The sequence below is a fragment of the Aythya ferina genome, assembly GCF_964211825.1.
Source record: "Aythya ferina genome assembly, chromosome: 2".
NCBI classification, from domain to species: Eukaryota; Metazoa; Chordata; class Aves; order Anseriformes; family Anatidae; genus Aythya; species Aythya ferina.
In genome coordinates, this window is record NC_140297.1 from 158507733 (window position 1) to 158531902 (window position 24170).

At 41.7% G+C, this 24170-nt stretch overlaps 1 protein-coding gene across 4 annotated transcripts in view; it reads right to left on the reverse strand.

Annotated features, from left to right (window-relative positions):
* Positions 1–24170, reverse strand: part of TSNARE1 (t-SNARE domain containing 1) — a 451421-nt gene that overhangs the window by 191226 nt on the left and 236025 nt on the right. For all 4 annotated transcript variants that reach the window (XM_084511163.1, XM_084511161.1, XM_084511162.1 and 1 more), the window contains exon 9: positions 22243–22407. In XM_084511163.1, coding sequence (XP_084367289.1) covers positions 22243–22407 — 165 coding nt within the window. The remainder of the gene's footprint in view (positions 1–22242; positions 22408–24170) is intronic.

The window sequence follows — 24170 nt, forward strand, 5'->3', positions numbered from 1 at the left end:
TCAGAAGGATGCACTGAGTTGAGTTCTTCATGGCTTTGTCCAGGATTCATGACTAATCAATGTTTTTAAGTAATAATTTGGGTGATGGACTAGAAAGAAGGGTTACTAAAGGTGCAGTGAAGCTCAGAAATATTTTAAGCCTGACAGAAGATAAATTAGAATTCAAACTGATCTTGTTAAATTAGTAAAATACTATAAGAAATAAAGGTGAAGTCAAATAATGAAAATATATAGTTTTACAGTTAGAGATACAGAATAGGAAAAAAAAACTTTCTGTAAAGAGATCATTTAAAAAAAAAAAAAGCCTGCTGTGAGCAAGCAAAGCCACCACTTGTGGACCATCTGGAGAAAGTCCATAGAAAAGCCATGGGAGATTGGTCAAAGGCATCAGAAACACAGCCCAATGGGAAAATCAGAAAGTAGCATGCTTTCTAATATAGAAATGGTGGTGGCTGTGGGGGTACTGATGCCAAACATGATTAGACTTTCCATGTAACTGAATCTGCTGCAGATAGGAAGGGAAGAACATGTTCTCTGTGTCCGTCATGGATAGGACATGGGCTTGAACTGCTACAGAAGACATTTATATAAGAAGTTAATGATTTGGGTGATTTGAGTAGTTGATTCTGTATTAGAGCTAAGAGATGGATTTGATGACATTTAAAGATTCCTCTTAACTCTGCTTGTCAAATATTCAATGCAATCAATACGAGCCCTGGAACTCAGACAGAGACGCACTATTTCAGGATGCAGCCACAAACTTCTTATCAACTCGAGTCACTAAACTGATTAAAGCATGCACCTTTCCCCCAGCTCTTATGTGTTAAGACAAATTCAGCAAATCTCTGCTCTGCTAAACATCCCTGTCCACAAAAATAAAAGGCAAAACCCAATAAGCTTTAAACAACTTTTCAATAGCAATGAAGACATTTTCTGTCATTAAATAGCAACAGGTAGTAATCAGACAGCAGCATCTTACCTCTTTAGCATGGAACAATAGCATCTGCAGGCAGGGAATCCTTACAACAGTGTGCTATCTATCATCTGTGTGTAAAAACAAACTACAACCAACCCCTGTCCCAAAGGCTGCATTTAGAAACTGTCAAGCATGTCTGCAGTGACAGAGCACATACTCCTGGGCTTATAAAACCAGGAGTTACTCAGTACCGAAGCACAACAGTTATCCTGCCTTCCTTTCCACCCACGATGGCCCCCCAAGGAAATGCTCATTCTGAGGAATTCAGAATCCATCTCTACAGTTTATTACAAAATCACAAGCATGTGTATTCGGTCATGCCCAGCTCATGCTCCCTGAATTCACACCACCTTTCAATGTTTTGTTTTTGTTTTTGTTTTTTTAATTTGCAAAAGATTTAGGTCTAAAGTTGAACCAAGGAAGCCTTAGTTCATTCCCTCCAGTTCCCTCTGGCTCAAAGAATGAAGCTCTGGGGAAGACAGGTGGGTCTAGGTGTGTGCTATGAGAAGTGGAGGGACTTGGGGGTTACTTTTGGACTGAATATACCATCTTCCCTTCAAGACAGAGTGGCAAAATGAATAATTTTCCAGCACAGAGAACATTAAGTATGCTTCCCATCATATCCCAGATTACATGTCACTGAATATAATGAAATATAGATACACAAGTATTTGCATTTTCATTAATACTAAATGATATCAACATACTCATTTCAGGCCTCCCATCCACAAAGTTCCACGAACGCTCCAAACGGAGGGAGGAAAGTGAGTCATTGCTTTGATTTTTGGTGACAAAGCAGGCAGTCTCAGTGCCTGTTGACTCCTTGCCATCTGCTTTTGGAGTGAGCTCTCTGTCCAGTTCTTCCAGCCCCTGCTCATCTCCTGCCAGCAGGACCGGTGGGGGTGTACTGACGGCCAAACACAGCTCAAGCATTCCCTTATGTGGTCACTGGATGATGCTATTTATAATAAAAACAGAATAAAGCTTTGCTTTCCTTAAGCAAAATAAATAAATATGCATTTGCCTGGACAGCAATAGATACCGAGAACAGACATCTATCTGATGACAACTCTTACAGAGACCCTTGTCCTATGAGACTGAACACATGCCTTACCCAAGGCGCACTGTCTTATCACTGCTTTCCACCAGGAGGCTGGACAAGACTTTTGCTCATGCTGAACATCAATGAACACATCCTCTTTGCTGTCCCACATACCGGAGATCATAGAATTATAGAACAGCCCAGGTGGGAAAGGACATCAAAAGATTATCAGGTACAATTTTTGTGGGAAAAGGGAGCCTAGATAAGATTATCACACCCTATCCAATAACTTTTTGAAAACCTCCAGTGATGGGGATTCTACCATGTCCCTTGAGAGGTTGCTCCAATGATTGATTGCTGTCAGTGTAAAAAAAAAAAAGTATTTCCAATATCAAGATGAAACCTCTCCCAATGCAACTTGTACCCATTGCTCCTTCTCTTCACCATGTGGCTCCTTGCAAAGAGAGAACCTCTGTCCTCCTTGTAGCCACCCTTTAAGCACTGGAATACTGTGATGAGGTCCAACCTTAGCTTTTTATTCTCCAGGGTGAAGAGACCCAGCTCCTTCAGGCTTTCCTCATAAGGCAGGTTCTTCAGCCTTTTGACCATCTTTGTGGCCCTCCTTTGGAACATCCTAGTGGTTTTTTTTGAACTGTGGGGACCAGAACTGGACACAGTGCTCCAAGCGCAGCCTGAGGAGTGCTGAGCACAGTGGGATGATCACATTCCTAATCTCCACTAGCAATGCCCCGTGGATGCAGCCCAGGGGCTGATTTGTCTTCATTGCTGCAGCAGCACACTGACTCCTGCTCAACTTGTCATCTCCACCTTTCACCAGATGAGCTGACCTCTGAAAACAGCAGTGATGTGCTCTGCATCACTGCTTTCACTGTCCAGCTCCAACACCTTCCCATGCCTGCAGGCTCCTACCCAAATCTGGCACTTTTGCCCATGCCAGGTCTCCCCAGTGCCATGGGGAGGAGAAAGCCTACATGGAGAATATCTGGACCATCGCAGCTCATCCTCCTCAAGTGCCAGAGGCACTGACAGCACTCAGGAGCATTTTATTAGTTGGCACAACCCCAATGGCACGTAGAGTCCTTCAGCTAGGAGCCTAAAGGATCCTTTAAAATTGGGCAGCTTCCATGAGCAGCTACCAGCCAACTTCAGCTCAGAGAAAAATCAAAACTAATATCCCTTTGCATATTTTGCTCTGAAAGACCCCAGGTCAGGTTCATAGAGGGGCTCCTGCTTTCCCAAAGCATTCACAGTCAGGAACTGGCCCCCCTTTCTCAGCATCATTACGCACTGTCACATTTCGATTTATAGGACTCGCAAAGTGGTTTATTAATAGTGAGTGTTTCTGCCCTGGTTCTCACTCTGACATGTGCATTGAACCCTCACCTCTGTCTGAACACTCTTTGGGTTTTGTTTTGTATCTTTACCTTGTTTATTATTTATTTATTTATTTATTTATTTATTTATTTTTCTGAACAGAAAATAGATTGCCATAAATTTTGCCCTTTCAAGTGTTTAGTGACAGAATGGAGTTGCCCTCAGTCACATCTGTTTATCCTGGTAAGCACATTTATAAAGCGATTTCCCATCCTCGTTATTCCGTCAATGGCATTTCACACTGCAGCTACTTTAATGTAGCATTTTATCACTTGTCCTGAGGGCTGCTGACAGCTGCCAGTTCCAGAGCTTCATTCCAATTTTAATTTTGTTCATTTTCTTTCCTTTTTTTTTTTGCCCCCCACCTTTCCCTTATTTCCAAGCTCTGTGGGCTTGTGGGCAGAAGGAGGAGTTAGATGAGTGCAACAACTGACGATGATTTCCTCTCCCTTTTAACACAGAGACATTATAATCACATAATGTGAAGTTGTGTTATCACGGAAAAGTTAAACTTCAGGGAAGTGTGGCTGCATTTCAGTTGGCTATTAGCCTTTTCACTTTCTCTTGATAAATTCTCTATTAATGCTACTGGTTTTAAATTTCCCTGCTCTCTTGCTGTGCAAAAATTGGATTGTTCATCTCCCAGGGAAGGTACTTTGCATTCTTTCTTGCTGTGATCCTCCCGCCTTCCAGAATTACCTAAATCAAACCAGACTAGGCTACAATCCAGCTCGAGCTGTAGGAAAACAGAAATTTTACCCATGGAATTATACGCAAATATTAGTCTTGCAATAGTTCCCTTCTTTCCTCAACACCTATATTTCCACCCAGGAAAACCACCATAAACATGAGGGATGAAGAACAAAACAAACTGTGTTCACTAAAAGAACGGGAACCCAAACCTGATCCTACCAAAGGGATTTTTCACTTATAAATGCAACATTTTGCATTCTTCCAAGAAGCAGGCAAGAGCTACTGCACCATAGAAACTACAGGATTAAACCCTTCATTGGGATTAAATATTGTTTTGTTGCTGCTGTTGTCTCAGACCATTTTGCTTGCACCTTTATGGCAACTCTTGGGTTACTGAATGGCCCACCAAAACGACTTTGGAGTATAAAGATAGCATCACCACTGGGAACCATCATGAGACTTAGAAAATTATGAAAAGTCAATCCTTTGTAGTGGGACCAGAGCATGCATGCAACACTGGTCTAAATGTTCTTCAGGCTATGCAAGTGAACAGGTGTAGGAAGCTGGTGGTCGGCCTCTTTTCACAGGTAACCAGTGATAGGACTAGAGGGAATGGCCTCAAGTTGTGCCAGGAGAGGTTCAGGTTGGAAATGAGAAGACATTTCTTCTCAGAAAGAGTAGTCAGGCATTGGGACGGGTTGCCCAGGGAGGTGGTGGAGTCACCGTCCCTGGGGGTGTTCAAGGAGAGGTTGGACATGGTGCTTAGGGACATGGTTTAGTGGTGACATTGGTGGTAAGGGGATGGTTGGACCAGATGATCTTGGAGGGCTTTTCTAAACTTAATGATTCTATGATGTAAGCAAGGCTGCTCAGAGGCTGCGTCTTGCATCATGTAATGGACATCATTCAAGTCAGTGTGGACCAGCTTGTAGACACCGTGCCACGATGGTTCTGACGAAGTCAGAATAGGAAAAAAAATGTTTTGTCAACTCTAGAAACCCTAGAAACCCAATTCAATATACTGTTGTTAGCCTGTTGGGTCACATCACAGGCCATGTTACATCATCCACCAACAAAGGCTGAGATACGAATTTCATCCTGCAATGAGCCAACCTTTCTCTTGCTCATTTTTTCACTTAGCTTTCTTAAATTATAAAGTAAATTCCTTCTCCTGAACTGATCTGCAATTAACATTAGATTCAATTATTATGTTTTTCAATTGAATTGATTTTTTTTTTCTCTTTTATAACTGGAATGTACTGTCACGTTGGTGAAAGGGCAACTTGCCAGAATACTACTTAGGTAACCCTGGCATGTCTAAATGGAAAGCTTTTAATTTGTAAAATTAAACATAAGCATCGAAATCAGGACATTGTTTTTCTTTAATTTCATTATCACAGACTGACAGTTTATAAGTGCATTTGCTCATGCAGTCATCAGTCCATGATTCTCCAGACAATACTATGCATCTTCTCTTTAACTAAAAATGGGGTAAATCAAGGAAATCTGCTATTAACATACTATGTTAATAGTTAATAGTTAGAGTTTCTGCTTACTCTTACAAGTAAGCAGAAAATTAGAAGATTAAGATCAGTTTCTGAAAAACAAATAGCTTAAGATGCAAAATCAAACAACAAAACCTTCAAGTGACAAAAGGTTCTGAACTTATGCCCAACGTGAGAAGGTGATCTAAGAGATGGGGATAACAGAAGCAGGAATGTAGTGCTGTCACTCAAAAGGAAAGAAAAAAAATACATAAAAATAGTGTTTTGTCCAAACAGTCTGTCCAGTATTTATCTAAAGAAAACGATAGATATCCATGATTATGGATGCATGTGAGAGCTTGTGAGATAAACAGCTCTTCAGGCAAATGAAGACAAACAGGCCAGACCACGGATGAGCTCACGGTTCAGCAAATGTCTAAAATCATATTGGATGAAATATGACCTGAAAGTGTCTTCTTGTTAGCTATAATGAGACCTTTAAGTCAGATGGGGACATCTGCATCCTGGGAACCTACAGCCAAGGAAGAAGTACCTTGCTCCAGTCAGTAAAAAGCCCTAATGACCTGTAGTAAACAAGAGCTGACTTGCTAACAGTAACATCTAATCTCTATTTAAGAACAACCCCTGTTGCACATTGCCAGTTACAAATAACTGAGCCTTACAAAAAGTCTCGGCTGTTTGAATGATGAACAGAGTAATAAAACTTTACGCTTCGTGGTAAAATGGCTAAACCAGGACAAAACAACAAAACACATGCAAGGCTGTGATAGCTTGGTCCTTGTAAGGAAAATCACTTATCCCTTGCAATTCTTTAAACAAGTCAATAGCTCAGTGGAAATGAAAAAGAAACTGTAAAACAGTTGATTTAATTCTTTTTCAGATTGTAAAGGCCTTTGATATTGTCACTCCTGAGGTGACTATAGATGGTAACTACCGTGGAGTGAGGTAAAAAACAATGTTAAGTACTTCAGAAGAAAGAAGAAGAAGAAAAAATGCACACACACAAAAAAACTAAAAGCAGGTCAGTTTTCATCCTAACAAAAGGTTAACAGTCCTCTGCCTCTAGGCCTTTTGTTGGATGCCATGTTGTTAAATATATTTAATAGTGCTCCAGGAAGGGGAATCAGTGGTGGGAAAATCAAAATGAAGCAAAACAAATCAAAAATCTCAAAAACAGACCAAAAAAATCTCAATCTGACAACATGATGCTCCTGAATCCATGAAACATGAAAGTTGTATTGACATGTAGAATATTTATGACTGTAACTTCAGACCCTGTGAGGCAGGAATCTGAAACAGGGCTATCAACAAACCCAGGACTACATAAAAACTCTTCTCTGGAGGGTTCCTAGGTGGAATAGGGATAACTATCCAAGAGCACATGGCACTACATGGCTTACTGGTCAAGCCACTGATGACCCTAAGCCCTCTGTCAAAACGCAAGCCTTGAGAAAGGAGGATGAAAAACCTACCAAGAAAAGTCAATGGAGCTGTGTCAGTAAGTGGCTGACTAGTGAGAGAACCAGACCCAGATAGCTGAGCATGGGGAGGGTCTGGGTAACCATAAGAGCTCTTGAAATACCTTAAGAGATGGCCAAGTGCATCAAGAGTTTAATCCAGACAGCTCAAAACATACCTTGTGGGACAGGTCAGCTGGATGGTAAAGCCAGATTGCACCCAGAGGGCAATGCCCAGTGTGTGGGGCAATGCATGGACAGTTGTCTGAAAAAGATGGAATAGCACAGATCTGGTATACTGAAGAGCTACAAGTCAGCCACTGGGAGCAATGCTCAGGGCAGAAGCAGCCTGTGCTTCTGTAGTCATGCTAGCCAGCACTGGAGAGGGCTTCTACATCAGAAAGACCTAACCACTTTCTATAATATGACAGTGAATGATGCTCAATGCTGATGAATGCAAGTGTGCGAGGGAAAAATTAAAGCGGCTCGTACAGCTCACATGCCCCTACATTTGGCACAAGAGTTCAGCAGACAGACTCGAGCAGCCCGAGGAAAACCACTGCTTAATGCACTGATGCCTTCCAAAACAGCAAACAAGTTATTAGGAAGCAGAATGAACCAGGCAATAAATAACACAAGGTTGCCAGTCTGGCACCACTCAGCAGCTCTGGCTGCACTTAGGAGGGAAGGATTCATTTATTGCCGTGCTAATGCAATATGGTCAGCAAGTGCCAGCGCCTTTGTTTTAGATGGGAATGATGTGGGAGAGGCGGGCAGCACTTCAGTGGCACTCCTGTCCCCAAATCTCAGAGGACACGGTCCTGCCTCACCTTGTCTGAAGGTCACCAAGTATCAGAGAGCCTGTGGTACAAAGCTCCGCCACCCCCTTGGCTCAATGCAGTGCTGTCCTGACGCCCACAGAGAAAACCCACCTGTGAAACAAAGCTCTGGCTGCTCACGGCTCTCTCAAAGCTATTGTGGTGCTCTTTTTGATGGAAGCTAACAATAGGTGCTCCAACTCCACAGGCATCAGGAGAAAAAGATTAGCAAGAGGTGTTAATATAATGGTGTTTAACCCAAACCTCGCCATGCCCACACATGGCACTGCAGAATTAATACCTCTGGTTCAGGGGGAATGGAGGGATGGAGAAAAGAAAGGGAAGCTCAGAGGGAGCAGGATGTGAAGCCAAGTGAACACACTATGGTACCATTAGAGAATCACAGAATGGGTGAGGTAGGAAGGGACCTCTAGGTCCATTGGGTCCAGCCCCTGTTCAAGCAGGGCCACCAACAGCAGGGTACAGCCATTGTACAGCTTCCAGCCCCCAAATCCTTTTGTTTCTCAGCAGTTCCTCTGCCCCCAACAAGGACCACACTTCCATGACATTTCCCCAGCCCCAGCAGCCAGAGCGATGCTCCATCCAATTGCATATCCCACCAGCAAAGCATCAGTGTCCTAAACATGGCACTGGGACTACTGGGGAGGGCTGCACCCTTATATAGGGGGATAAGCTGGTTTCATGCAGAGGTGGACAAGGAGAGAAAATGTTGCAAGGAGCTCCAAGGTGGCAGTATCTGTTTGAGTGTGGTTGTAAAATGCTTTGTTCTTCTGCAAAATACCCAGGGGAGAGGAAAGCTGTGCACTAGAGAAATTATGTTCATGTGTTTGTTTGGTTTTTGGAGGTGTTTGAAAGTCACTCAAAATGAGGTACCAGTTCATTTGCAGCTGGTAGAAATCATCACTGAAGTCAGTTATCTGTATCAATTTCCAGTAGCGGGGGATCTATCCTACAAGCAAATGAGCTCACTCACCAAATTCCTAAGGTGTGTTTGAGGGGAGATTGCCTATATTTAAAATGCACTGATTTATGATAGATTCTCCTTGGGTCTCTTTCCTACAAGGAGAAAAGCAATAAGCCTTCTGCTGTGGTCCACAAAAAAGGGAGTTCCCGTAAATTTTAACAGGTGAGTTGTAAAAAGGTGTGACATTCAGCAGTGCCTGGAGTTAAACGGGAAGATTCAGGACTAAAAGATGCAGAGTCCTTAATCCTGAGGTGGGGAGACAGGTGACTGGGAGAGAAATGCACAGCTAGTTCCCTGTTTGCATTTAAAGCTCTTTATTCACTGGCTCAGCAATTCTGCCGTGGCGTTTATTTTTAATGCTTTAGTTTTGCAATTTGACTTTCTAATGGCAATACCTGAAGTCACCTTCCTTAACCCTTCACAGTGATACAAATTAGAAAGAACAAGAGAGGAAATAACTGAAGGAACTTGGCTTGTCTCTGTGGGACCACAGTAGGAGGTTGCTCCCTCTTAAGCAATCACCACCAACGCACAAAGGTGCAGGACTTCCATTTATTTCCTCTAGGTACATCTAAGGTGGAGGACCTAATCCCCAAATTCCCAGCCTGAAAGCACTGAGGCTCATAATCCATGAGCAGCAGCTGAAATTTCAGAGGCAGAGAAGTCATGGTGGTTGGTCTCATTTTTTCCTCCTATTTTAATTGTTCATCTGCAGTTAGCAAGGAACGAGAAAGAATGAAATTCCTCCTGTGAAAACTGAGACGCTCCAGAGGATATAGCCATCCTGAGGGCTATTTAAAAGGATAAAGCCTAACACAGGGACCAATGCTGATGGAATAACTTCTGAGCTACCGCTGCTGGCAGCACCTGCTAATCAAAACAGGCCAATGAGCTGAAATTTGCATGGCAGTATGTTTATATGGATTGTCAAAATTCAGCTAAATACGACATTCTACTGAATCACTACAGATCTGAAGGTATCCTTTGCAATGCTTCCTTACTGCCCCCTCCCCCCAACATCACTCCCTTCACTCTTATACCAAGAAAAAAAATAATAATAAAATAAAGAGGCACCTCTGCTCTCCTCCAAATTTTGGTAGGAAAGCCCCAAACCTTGGAAAACCACAGGGACAGACACACACTGCTTGTGTGTGTTTTGGGTGGTGGGGAGAGCATGAGTTACTTTGTGCAACCCCTTTTTGCTGCAGTGATCAGGTACAACCAGTATTAGCACGTGACTCTTAGCTAAGACCAAGAAACCAAATTAATTTCATGCCTGACAAATTGAAGCTTTCCAAAGGCACGTTGATTCACCAGAAACTTGGTCAGCATGGAGGATGCAGAATCTGAAAAGATTCATAATTCCCCAAAACCTCTGATTTTATGGCCAATCCCTAGAACCAGCCAGGGAAAGAGACAGTAGCTGCTTTCTCCAAGAACTTGTCTCGCACATGAAGATGAGTTTTTTTCTTACAGCATAAGAAAAAAAATCTTATATAGAAAGATCATATTTTCTTACATAAAAACAACCTTCTCCTTAAGTAGAGTACAAGGACTCTCAGCACTGTATGAAATTTAAAGTTATTCCTCCTGATCGTTGCCAGCTATATGGGCTTCCATCGTGGCGTGGGGGAGAAAGGTGACTGCTGAGAAGCTTGGCATGTGCAAAATGCCCCTGTACATACAAAAGCTTTGAACACAGACCCCTCTTATGAGTGCAGCCAGCAGAGAACCATCATTTGTAAACTCAGCATACCCTATTTGCAGTCTCCAGAGCACTTTGTCCAACACAGCCACCCCTTCGGTAATTTTTCCCCCAGGTGTGTTTTATGCGTGCAAGTATCTTAGCAACTCTTTTCCTCCCTGCCCTCCCTCATCGTCATATCTCAGAATTTTTCAGAGGGCAAGAAGTTATCTCTCTCTTTGACAGTACAATCTGCTACACGCCCTCGGAGAGACGGGTTTGCTATTTAGCTTCTCCCGATAAAGTCATGATATCATAGGCGAAACTTCAGAACACAGCAAGCTCCCCCTGTAGGGGAGATCTGCCTTCAGTTACAAATGATGATTAGCGTTTTCCTTGAGCTTCATCCAAGCTGGATAGATGACAGTGTGTTTTGTGAACAAGAGCACATTCCATCTGCCTCGCAATTCAAATAAGGGGAGAAAAATTAAAAGCCAGCTCCGCCAGATCTTGTATTTGGATCTCACATCACAGCATGCTCAAAGGGAATTGGGAGCGGAAGTAGAGGATGGGCAGCGCTTTAATCCTGGCACGGACACCCACTCTTTCCTTGGTCTTAGGCAAGGCATTTACATTTCTATGGAGTTCCACTGGCAGCGAAACAATCCGCAATGTCTCAGTTTCCCCAGCTGTGAAATGGGGATAGGAGCACGGTCACACATCTGCAGCAGCTTTGATCCCCCATGTGCTGCGTGAGCAGGAACTGACAAGGGAAGATAGGGCTCGGGGACTTCTGCTACAGAAATCACTGGCAAAAAAAAACAGGCAGAGTTAAAGGTAAGCAAATGCTTATGGCTGTCATAGCACTGCCTGCCACAGGTTCTAGCAGGAAGTCTTAGACATTCATGAGAGTGCTTATAGAAAGGTCTTTTTAGTCCCTGTCAGCTCAGTAGAAGATGTCCAGGCTCAGTGTGTAAAAACAGGCTTTGTATGGGCTGATCTTTGAACCAAAGCCCTTCTGCCTCCCATTCTTCAACAGCAATCCCTCACCCTTAAATCAAATGTTTATTAATCTTTTTTTCTTTGTATCAGCTAGAGACCACACTATCCAAAAATGCTTTTTGGTGCCTCTATAAAAGTGGATTTTTTAACGGTTACTTTCCATTTCCTTCCTAAGTAAAGCAACTGAACTTTATGCTTGGCCCCACCATATCTGTACGCCACTTCCTGAATTGTAATGAAAACATGCCCCTGGTTGTAAGTGCTTACAGACACCCGTGCTCACAAAGAGCAGCTGGTTTCCAACACAAATTGGAAATACAGACCAACCCAGCTGCTTGTATGACGCTAGATTTCCAGGAAGGGGAGGAATATTTAAAAGCTATTGTGTTTTGGTGTTTGAGGTAGAATCATAGAAGGTTGGAAAAGCCCTACAAGATCATCTGGTCCAATCATCCCCCTACCACCAATGTCATCCACCAAACCATGTCCCTAAGCACCACATCCAACCTTGCCTTGAACACCCCCAGGGATGGTGACTTTAACATCGTAGGCTAAATCATGTGCTTTTATAAGTGTTGTAAGACAAGCAACACCCTACCGAGCACTAGAAATGTGTTTTGTTTAGTTTAGTTATCATTTGTTCATTTGTTTTTTTTTTTTTTATGTGTGTGCGTGTGTGTTTTGGGGGGGTATGTGACATATTCAGGCTTCTCAGAGGCCTTTTCTGCTGTTCTACTGTTCATTCTTTGCCTCTTTTCTCTGCTGGAGTAATGAATTAATGAGCATGTTAGGAAAGGACCGATTCCAGCAAACTCTGTTGGGATCTATTCCTCAACAAGGAATATGGCTCAGAAAGAAGCGCTCAAAAAAGATGCAAATATTTGCACTAAACCAACAAGTTCAATAGTCATAACACCAGGTCAGCACTCTTGAACGCTGATTAACGTACCCAGGACGAGAAAGAACATGAAGACACATCATCCAGGGGATGTCCACAGAGCAAAATTGATGGGGCAGGGACCCCCTGGGCACAGGGCCACCCCACAGACTTCTCTTCCAGGGAGGTGCAGACACAGGCACAGACACTGTCCCCACACCAGCCTCTGCAGACTCCCACCCATCCCCCTGATGCCATCCCGATATCCTGACTGTTCTCCCAACTAAATGACAGATGTGGTGTGAAGGGTAAAGAAGAGCACGAACCCCTGCCTGCAGTGGCAAGAGATGTCAGAGGACAAAGAATGAGAATGACTTGCATTTCCTCACGAGGGTGAGGAAATAGAAGTGTCTTGTATTTAAATTAAAGGAAGATTAAGGCATGAACTCTTGGTAGCTCTCAGTGGTGCAGTCTGAGGAGATGGAAGGATAATGGGATCACAGGGTCACAGGATAATTCAGACTTGAAGGGGCCACTGGAGGGCCCTAGCCCAATGCCCTGCTAACAGGAGACTACAACATCACACCAGGTTGCTCAGGAGTTTATCTTAAAATGTGCATTAATATATATATATTTACATAAAAATTGCATTACTCCATAATACGTAGGCGAGTCTTAGCAGTTTCTGCCTCAAGTATGCTGTCCGGTAGCCTCAATACACAGAGGAACTGGAGACTTCAATGACAAAAAGGGAAGGAAATGACAACCAGAGGGGTCACACCAGAGAGACTGATGGTGAATGGAGTAGTGGGAAAATACAGGTGTGTAAAGCACGTGGCATAGTGGGGTGCCAAAACCAACAAAGTTAGTAAGCCCGTAGCTGAGAATAACACTTTTTAACCACATAGTTTATCTTCTGACAAACCCAGCAGATATATCTCTCTTCCCACTTCTAAAATCAACACAAACCCATAGTTCTATACAATCTTTTTTCATAAATGAACAACTCAAAGTATTACAGAGTACCTGAAGAAGATGAGCCTGCAGAGTGCAGAGGATGTAAAATAATAGTGTCTGGTATCAGTCTCTAAAGCTGACATTCCCTGATAATGCTGTTAACATTGCCTGGGATGTTTACTATAATTTCAGTGAGAACATGAGTCTATAACTGTCAAGGCAGCACCAGGCACTTTTTGGCAAACAGGAGGGAACACGAACTGGTCTCGCTGTGAAATGTGTATTTCAGTCACCTTCTCAGTGATCCCTTGTAACCCTTGTAACCTCTGTAGGGTCTCATCTTTACCCTTGGTTCATCCTCCTCTTCCAGGATGCACAGGCAGAGATGGGATGCTTCAGGGCTTTTGCAACGTGAGCTTTTTCTATTCAGGACATAAGGTTAAAAAATATATATATATTGGAATTTTCACCAATCCACATGTAGAGTGTAACAACAGGTTAGCAAGTCTGTATCACCCTTCACTCCTGTAATGCTTCTTTTCCCCTTTCTGAGTTAAAGACTCATGGATATTAGTAAAGTGCAGCAGCTACCATCGTGAAATAAGTAAAAAAGCTTTCTTACTGTACCATGACCTGAAGCAACGTGCTGTTGGAAGGGAAAAAAAAAAAAAAAAAAAAAAAAAAAAGCACACCTTCTTTCCTAACCTAAAATAAATAAAAAAGAGAGCACGGCACTACTTAAAGCAGGAGGGCAAGAAGTCAAATCCGCAGTAACAGCTCTTGAGAGTCCTGCTAGGGGATCTTGCCTCGTTGATGGACTATTGATCTGCATTGTTATTAATTAGCACTGAAGAGTGAAGTGCTCTAACCCAAATAATAGGTGAGAGTGGTAATTCCCCTTTGGGGCAGCAAATCGCATCTACAAAAATAGTTGAATCGATGAGGCAGATGATGTTTGTACTGTCTGCGCTAACAGAAATAGCAGCAAGATATTACCTTTATTGAGACAGACATCATTTGGCAACAAAATATAGGCAAAAATGCAGCAAATGGAGGTGGAAAGTAACACGTCTTTTTTACAAAGGAAATATTAACACTTTAGTGAGAGAATTTGCAGAAGCTAAACACTATTTCACTTGAGATCTCTCTCCAGCTCTCTGCCTTACCAATGTACAGACAGCCTTTAACTCAGCTCAGTTTCTGTGGATACATGTGCAGATGTGTCCACGCAAAATTCAGATTATTAGTAAAATAATGTGTGTGTTTGCACTATTTTCTCCTTCTGCAGAGGAAATACTTCATTTTTAGTAGGTGTTGAAGTCCATCACTGTTCAGCAAAGCTCTTAAGACATATTTAGGTATGATTTGCTGAATCAGGGCTTTCATTCCTAGCTCCGTGCAAACTTGCTGAAAGGAGGAGTTCACAAAGAGAAGAATTTAGGGTGAAATTCTTTGATGCTAACAGTCCCTGGATAAGGCAATAGGAATCTAAAAAAAAAAAGGAAAATTATCTCTAGTACACAGGGGAAACCTCACCAATTTAGTTAAAAGCACTTCACCATACACAGTACCATCATAAGGTTACACCTGAGACACAAGAAATACCCAGGGCTAAAAATAGTTTTTATGTATTGCTGTCTCTCTGTCTTGTGAGATCCTAGATCATCCACATATCCCTGATAAGATGCTGATTGCAAAAATATACAAGCATTAACCATTAACAGAATTGACAAACTATATGGACATTGCACAGCACTTCACTTGGATCCCTTCTGGGTCCCATGTGATAGCTCTTCAGCCCTGAAACAAAATCTTATTTTATGTGTGTTTTCTCTGTGCAAGGTGGCAGGTATCATGAGAAACCTGTGTCAGAGCTTGTTGGAACAATTTTCTTCTAGCATGATGGTGAAGCTCCTCTAGCATGATGATGTTTTGGGCTCTAGGACATGATAAAAAAATATATATTTTAGGCAGCACTGGGAACTGTCCTAGATGGAAAAAGCCAAACTTAAGGTAATATATGTAATATCTTAATATGGTAATATCTTACTGACTGGAGAAGACCAAGAAGCAGATTTTCCCTCCTGTGGGCTGAATGCCTACTATCAGTCAGAGTCCCTGAGGTGGAGCCTCGGAGTACATCTCTTAAAGCAGTTTCATCCAAAAGGCATTAAGTTTGTGAGCTCTGAGAGTCCTGTGGCATGAACTAAAACACAGGATATGAGGGCAAGTGCATGATTCTCCCCAGAAGTGCTTTTCTCATTCAACACAAAACTTCTGAACAAACGCATCCTCAGTTAACGTGCTCCACAAGGAAGCCTGGAAGTGAACTAGCACACATTCAGCGTAGATGCTTGAGAAAGCATCATCTGGAGTGCAACCAAGTGAGTCAAATTGACAGAGAAAACTCCGAAACAGCACTGGCCCATTCAGGGCAGAGGCTCTGAAACTCCAATTAATGCAACCTTTCATTTCTAACTGGCATGATTCTGGCAGTTTGGAGGCAGGAGTCGACATGCTAAGGACGTGGAGATTGACTAGGAAGCATTCTGATGTGAAGGCAAGTAATTTAGTTTTTGAGCAGCGCATAAATATGCAGGCCACAAGAGTAGAAACAGGGGCAGAACAGGTAAATCAGTATGCTAAGAAGCCGGTCTCTGCATGAGTCTGCTGGGGTACGCTGTTTTTTGTTCTCAGTATTTGCTAAGGCTTCTTCACATTTTCAAAAGAGCCCAGCTGTTATTTCCACATATCTCTTATTTTGCCCTCAGGCTTGCACAGTTTCCCACAGAATTTACCCTTAATTCTCCTTATTCCTTCTCTTTCCTAAATGTCAGTGAAGACTAAAGAAAATTGTTGTGATCAAATCATCGAATCAATAGGGCTGCAGCTGTACAAGGACAGAGAAGATGCCCGATCTCAGGCTTTGCAACTGCAGGTATGCATTTCTCTGCATTCATGTTACTAAGTCCTCTTACGCCCTGAACGAAGTGGATGAAGCCAAATTGTTTTTGGAGAATACTAACTCTCAAAATGTGTTAATATTTGGGTAAGCACTGGGAAAAAATGTGCTAGGATATGCCCTAACAACTTAGGAGTGTAATGAGTCAGTTCTGGTGCCTGCTAGTGTTCCTTGATACTCCTTAATTTACTAGTGTAGAAATTACCTAGAAATCGTTCCATCAGTGCTTGTAACCTTTGAATTGGATCCATGGGAGTTTAACACATTTCTTACGTTCAGCTTTGGTACGACACCAAGATCCCATGCACAGTCTGCTGCTGTAGCAGAAGGGAATTCACAAATGGGGAAGAATTGAGAAAAGAGCACCGAGGTGGCTGAAAAGCAAGGGAGAGTGACTTGTGAAGAGGAGGATAACTGTTAGCACTCAAGGAGTTTAAACACCAAAGGGGAAGAAGAATTATTTGCAGGGTCCAATAGAGTTTTACTAGGTGTTAAGAGCTGAGAACGAGTAAGGAATCTTTAGCGAGAACAGAGGGAAGCATTTCATCAACACTGAAGGCTGCTGGACCGTGAAATAGTCTCCTAAAATAAATGGTGGCAGCCCTACAGCCCGGGTCATTTTAAATTAGACTGGCCAAAATACTTGAGTGGATTCTCCAGGGAACATCTCAATAGCGGGTCCCAGGGATGGCCATGTCAACTTCTGACGGGCATGATAATGAGGCTCCCCAACGCCGCTGTGAGCAGAGTGCATTTGAACGCTGTTTGACACTCACACGGCAGCAGATCTTTCACGTTCGGTGCTTGTCATGATATCATGTTATTTATACATTACTTTGAGTTGAAAAGTCTGTGTGAAGAGGCAAGCAGAGCCCTCATAAGTCAAACCCCTGGACTATCGAAGCTGATGAAATAGCTTGCATTAAACCTTCTAAACGGCTAGCATCAGTGAGAGATTTTACTGAAAATACCCCTCAGCAAGAAATTATACGTAGTAATGAGTGAACAAGGAACATGTTCGAACTAACAAACATACTCTGACAGACTCTGTGGAGCTTTTTCTTGTTTTATTTTTATTGTATTTCATCTTCTGTCTGGTTCCAAATGCTTGACTGACAGGAGTGTAAGTTGGCATCTATCACTTCTCTTCAAAACTGATAGGAAATGAACATCAACATTTCTCAACACCAATCCAGGGGGAACAGGCTTTCCTAAAACTATAAAAGCATCTCACACCTGTTGCCACAGCCTATTCAGCTCACCTTCCCTTTTGCCAAGAGAGGTATCAGCTAAAACAGAGTTCTGTTGTTTTCTTTTGTTTTCTCCGGGATATCCTCAACTGATGATCAGAAACTAGATGGAGGTGTTCTCGACGTATACTCACTTCCCACAAGCAAGCAAAGCATCAGCTCTCGTGTTCTGATGACCAGATATTACTGGAGAAAACTGTCTGCCTTCCCATATTAGCCAAGTTAATGCCTGGGTTCTGCATCATATAAAAAAAAAAAAGGAAAGAAATGGAAACCTGTGGAAATGCCCATTGGACCAGGGGGATCCCTTCTGTGATTTTTTGCGTCTTCTGACCTAAATGAGGAAAGAACACCTTAAAAAACTTATTCTCCCAATTCTGAGATGTAGGATGACACTCTTATCCTCGTTTCATAAGTGACTTAAGATCAGCATGATGAGCACCCAGGTCACATAAGCTGATGGCAGAATTGACATTGAACTATTTCCAAACACTTTCCTAGCACCCTTCTGTTGGGGGACTCTCCATGGGCATCTGCAGCTGATGGTCTCCCATCTTCAATGTCCACCCAGTTAGTGATGATTTATCACCAAGCTGTGTTTCAGCCAGACTCACCTTATATTCATTTGGTCTGAATGACTGACCTCCTAATTGTTAAGTTGGTAACTACAATTAGTTCTATAAAGTGTCTGAAATCTGCTGCCTTTCAGGGCTGAGAGGTGATGTGATCAGTCCTGGTAATGTCAGGTTTGGCGGCCAACAATATGGGCAGCTGCCTACCCCCATGGGCTGAGCTGTTATTGCTGCTGCTCCTCCTGGGGGGATGGAGACAAAAATGGGTGTAGGCAGCTCAGGATAGACAAGTGGCCTTTACTATTACAGGCACAACTCTTCGCAACAGCAGAAGCTCTTCAAATATGCCCTTGGATAACATTGGTAATAGGGTGCTGGTTGGACCAGATGATCTTGAAGGTCTTTTCCAACCTCATTGATTCTATGATTCTTTGATATTTCTGACCTGGCTATTCCCCACTGTAGATGGTAATAGCATGCTCGCTGCTGCATTAGCAGTCCAGGAAGCACAGGAGTGGGATGTGAGACTCCTATAGGAAAGGAAGGAAGGTTGTGGAAGAAGTGGGATGGAAATGGTGGTAGTGCCTGGGAGGGCTTCTTCTCCTCCTCTCTCATCACCTCTGGACCAGCTGTGTCTGTACTGGAAGGATCACCAGAGGTTGTCTGAAGCAATACTGAATTTAGCACCTTTTTTCTCTAGGTCTTTCCAGTCACCAGGCAAAGTTCCTCATTCAGTGGTTATCCATTTCTTCTCAAAGTTTTAATTCTTCCCCCCTGACTACAGGTGCCAGTGAAAGGCATGGGGGGCTAAATTATAGCCGTTTGCTATGGCAGAGCTTGTGCCAGCACTGAGTACTGACAATGCACATTACAGTTCAGCTCATGTATTTCTGATGGCACATTTTACAGTGCTATATATAAAGTTGTTATGGCATCTATTATTCACTGCCAATACAGTTCAAGTTAAAATAGGTTTTATATAACAGTTCAAAGCAATATTTTAAGAAATAACACTTGTGTCAAGGCTGCTGTGTCCTACCAGATTTTGACATTTCCAAGCAATAAAGATCTTTATCCAAAATGTAAGGTTTTGGCGAGACATCTCCCTTGCAGACTTCTCTATTTTTAATCTGCAAGCAATATCAAAAGAAGTAGATTTAAATAAAATGAACAGCCAGCTGAACTTCTGACATGGCTGTTATCTTTCTAGGTGGAAACTGTGAACACTGAGAAGTGCCTCAAGGGATGTGCATGACAGAGAACAATGTCCCATTAACCTGCACCTCTGAAGAGATTCTAGAGATGTGGAAAACACACAAGTGGGAAAGAGCTATTGGAATGTTAAGAAGATATCTATTATGGACCCAATTTTATATCTGTTTTTCAGGACATGAGATGGCAAGAGAATTTATTTCCTCATTCTTCTAGCAATGAAAAAATGGTTTTATATGTGTTCTTGCAAAAAAGACAAATTCTACATCTCCAAAAGAAAAGGCCCAATGCTGGTACCAGCATCATGAGCTTCTCTGAAGTTATGTAGTAATCAGTGGGCCCCAGAAGACAATGTTCTAGCAATGCTCTGCTTAAGACCTGTGTGTTTCTGGTGCTAGATACTCAGAAAAGTAAAACTCCCGATAAGGCCAATCTACTTGCATAAAATATGTTTTGCACTGCTCTATTCTTCATTCTGGTCCCCAAAGAGCACAGGAGAACAAATGCTATATATCAATTTGGTGATAAATCTAGTTTATTAGTTGGGTTTGACAGTTAAGAATAATGTTTCCTTTTAGCCTTCTTGGTTAGTTACTGGTTTTGAAAACATATTTGAAAAAGTTTTAAGGGTAACTTTGAGCTCAATGAGTCCTTTCTCTGTACACCAACAACTTCTAATGAAATTGGGGAAGTTTTAATGTACAAGATGAGTCTTTTCAAAAGAAATATGTTCATGTGGGTCAACAAACAGAAAAACAAAACTCAGTGAAAATGATTTAAAAGCACCATCTGCTTATTCAAATACAGCTGGGGAGAGGTATGATGCAGTCCAAAAATCCATTTCATTTTCATTATATTTCTTTCAAAAGAGATGTTAAATAAAATACTGCTGGGCCTAAATGCTTTCCTCCTGGGGAGAAATGTTTTAGCTGCATTTGAAATAATGTATGTGGAATGCAGTCCTGCTTACTGGATAAACACAGATCTCAGATAGCAAAACAAAATGGATGCAGCTCTGATGGGGACAGGAAAAAACAATTGGTAAAAACAAAGTGTGCTTAGGAAGCACAAGTCTGAACTTCACTAATTTCAGAAGTTGAATAGGTCATTCAGAGGGAAGCTAATATTAAGTGGAAAGGTAAGCAGAAGCTACCAAATCAATAGATATGCAATCTGCAAAATACATGAGCACTGCATTTATTGAGAAGTTGTATAGCACTGGGACTATATTCACCCAAATTCCTTGGCTGCCTCCTCAGCTTTCAACACAAGCAGCTTTTGTCCAGTTTCCACAAGCCACTGGAAAGCAACTCTCAGGATGCACAGAGGTGTACAATGCAGAGAGGAGACGTCAGAAGTCACCCTGAGTACCCCTTTCATGGTCACGAGGTCCAGTGTGGCACCATGCAGAAATACCATATTGCAGCACAAACACAGAATTTAAACAGTAAAATTAGGATACACAACTAAATTTTATTGTTGTTGTTTTGTTTTGTTTTTCCTGGGAAGGAAACGGCACAGCATAAAGATGGAAAGAGAAAAGCAGTGACTATATCTTAGAATAAACAATCACAACAACATCCTTTTTATCTGCAACACGATGCAGAAATACCATTGCATCCAACCTTCTTGGACATCACAGTACAAGATCATGTCAAAACATGCATCTTCTTGCAACAGAGTTCCCTAGAGTTTGTCCTGGTGGGTGCAAAGAGTTTCCCCACGTATGAAAAGCTCATTCACACCCAAAAATACTCAATATTCTGAGATATGAGAATATAATTTAATATGAGAATATCCTTTCAGAATTTCATCCCTAGTAATGCACACAAGTGCACAAACGTCAATCATCTCTATTCAGCAAACCATAACAGAGATTAGATGTACACTAACCTCAACCCACTCCTATAAAACTATCAATATTTCCTACTTACAGGATTGACTCATATGTAACTATGACTGTGTGCAAACAGAGGTCAAACCCTCAAAGCACCAGTCTACAGCAGGAACATTTGTCCTCTTTTACCACTGTTAACTCAATCACAATTCCTGCTACACCACAACCAAAATCCATTCTGATAAAATTAGCTCAATCCCATTAAAGGACAAAGTATAGTCCTTAATTAAATGTTCTGATTTATTCTGAAGCCCTCTTTTTTTGGTTCAGCTTGAGTTTAGGCCTGTAAAAGCATACAAATTATAAAGATTTTATATTCTAATTTTTACTCGTTTATTACTTAAATTTGAGTAACAAGAGTTTCCCAAAGCATAAAAGAGAGGTATAAAAAGAAAAATGTGGGATGTTTAACTCATTCAGACCTCTTTTTGTTCCCTTTTCCATATTATATTTATAGCACCTCTAAGAAAAAAAAAAAGTAAAGAAAAATCGTATGCCTTCTTTTACCTATATTAAGAACATCCAAATACTGTGACAAAGCAACAATTCTTGAAAAAAAATCAACTTATTTCATCTACTGATTATTCTCTCTAATGTTAAAGATGAATATTTTCTGTCCCAAACTTGACTTTCAATTGTTTCTGCAAAACAAGAAAATTGTTTTGCTGTTCAAAAGCAAGTTCAATTAAACTACCTTACTACAGACCGTTATGGAAGAAGAAAATACCAGCCAATGAAAATTATTACTTGCCATTTTTATTGCAGGTCATATAGATTTCTAGTTCTTCCTTCTGTCACTCAGTTCCAATTTTAGAAATGCCTGATAATCTCTCCTATACCTAGTGATGATGTACAGGCAGCCACGTTAATTAGCATTTCTTTTGTCACATTGAGCAATGCAGCACACAAGGAACCTGCACTTCCAGCTTGCAAGCCCACGACTAGAGAGGTTACTGACCTCAATCTGCTGAATGGCCTCCTCCCGCTGACGGATGGCCTCCAGATCCTCTTCTGTGATTTCTGAGAGCAAGGCTTGATCCTGACTCTGGTTTTGCCACATGCCATCTCCTCCGTTAAAGATCTTCTCATCATCGGCGAGGTCAGAGAAGGGAGTCTTAGGGCTCTGCTCAGATGGGGGAATAGAAAGAAAGCAAAGGAAGTTTAACTGTTGTTCAGTTTTGTGTGTAAACTTGTTTTTTGTGTAAACTTCTTGCTGGAAAAGAAAATAGTCATATAATAGATTACATAAACTGTGGTGAAAAGGTGAAGAGAATAACTGGAAGTTATATAAGGGAACACATATTAGGTCTTGAAGAGGAGTTAGGACCTGAAGCCAGATCTCTTGAGCTACATTAAAGCCCCAGCAACCAGTTTGTTTTTTGACAGTTCTCACAGAACAAAACTTTTACATGCAACTGAAAAAATCACCCCATTGATTTTCCTGCAAATCCTTCTAGAATTAGATGCTTTCTCAGATGTACATAAGCCTTATGTGTCTGCCTTGAAGACTTCACAGTCCAACTTTCAAAAGAAAACAAAGATGCTATCTTGTTTATTTATGAGAAACTATAAATACAATTATTATTATTTTTTTTTTAAAGAAAAAAAAAAGCAATCCATTATAATAACGTTCCTGCACAGCCATCAGTATGAGAACTTCACAGCTTCATGGTGTTTCCTCTGTAGAGTTGACTTGCTTTTGCTTCCACATCAGAAACTGATTTCTAGGTAGCTAGATGTTCATGTTGCCTTTGGCAGCTGTGCTTGTGTTCTGAGCCAGGTTCAAAGAGCCTGCTCGTGATTGAACTCATCTACACTGTGGAGGTTTAGCAAGATCTTCTCATCCTCCCAGCCCTTAGTTTGTGTGCCTGTAGAGATGGTTCAGCATAGATAGGACTGAGAGAATGAATTGGCACAAAGTTGGTATGGATAGTCCAGGTCAAGTCCAAGTCCTAAACTTACAGGCACTGCAGAAGGTTCCAATCCTGCAAGTTTATGAGTATTTGATTTCAAAAAATGCACAAGGTCCTTCTGGCCTTGATCTGAGCTTGGACTCCCAGTCAAAAGTTACAATAAAAAAGCAACCCGGCTGCTTCCAGCACTATGAAATTGAAAGACGAAACAGCAGTTGCTACAGCATGCTCTTGACCTGAATGTCACCAAAGTCCCCCCAAAACTACAGGAGAAAACAGGCACAACCATTCAGGAGGGTGCTCAATTCTCTGAATCTGGACTTATCTGAAGCACAAACACTGGGGCTCTTAAATGCCCAAAATTCCCCCAAATTGGGGGAAGCAAGGCCATCACATAGCTTGTTGGAAGGGCGTAGGACTGCAAGACTGTAAGGACTGCAGTAGAAGTTGCAGTGAAAAAAAATGTCAAACCACCTAGGCACGAATGAGAAACCTAACCAAGCATGCAAGAGGGAGGCAGGAGAATGAGCAAAAGAAAAAAGACACTTTTAAGGGGTTTTACTTCGTGCTGTTCTGCTTAGAGATCTGCCTTGGAGGAACTGTGAAGGAGGCATAGAGAAAATGGGTATTTTTTAACTATTACTGTCACATTTAGACACGCAAACTAGGTAGATTTTTAAGAGTATTAGGCACCTGGAAACTGTTATTTAACTCTTTAAAAAGTGTATAATTTCTGCATTTGGAGACTAAAGAACTTTTGCAGTTGCCTAAATATAGACTTTGCCTAACAAAAGCAATTCATTATTATTATCACCATCGTCTAGTTGCAGACGAAGAAAATTATACAATGTGATGAAGTAAGTAGGGTAATGGAAGAACTAGAGGCATGCAGAAAAAAATTGGCAGTGTAGAGTCAAGTATATTTCAAACATATAAACAGAAGATAAAAATATTTGACATGAACATCTTTGTT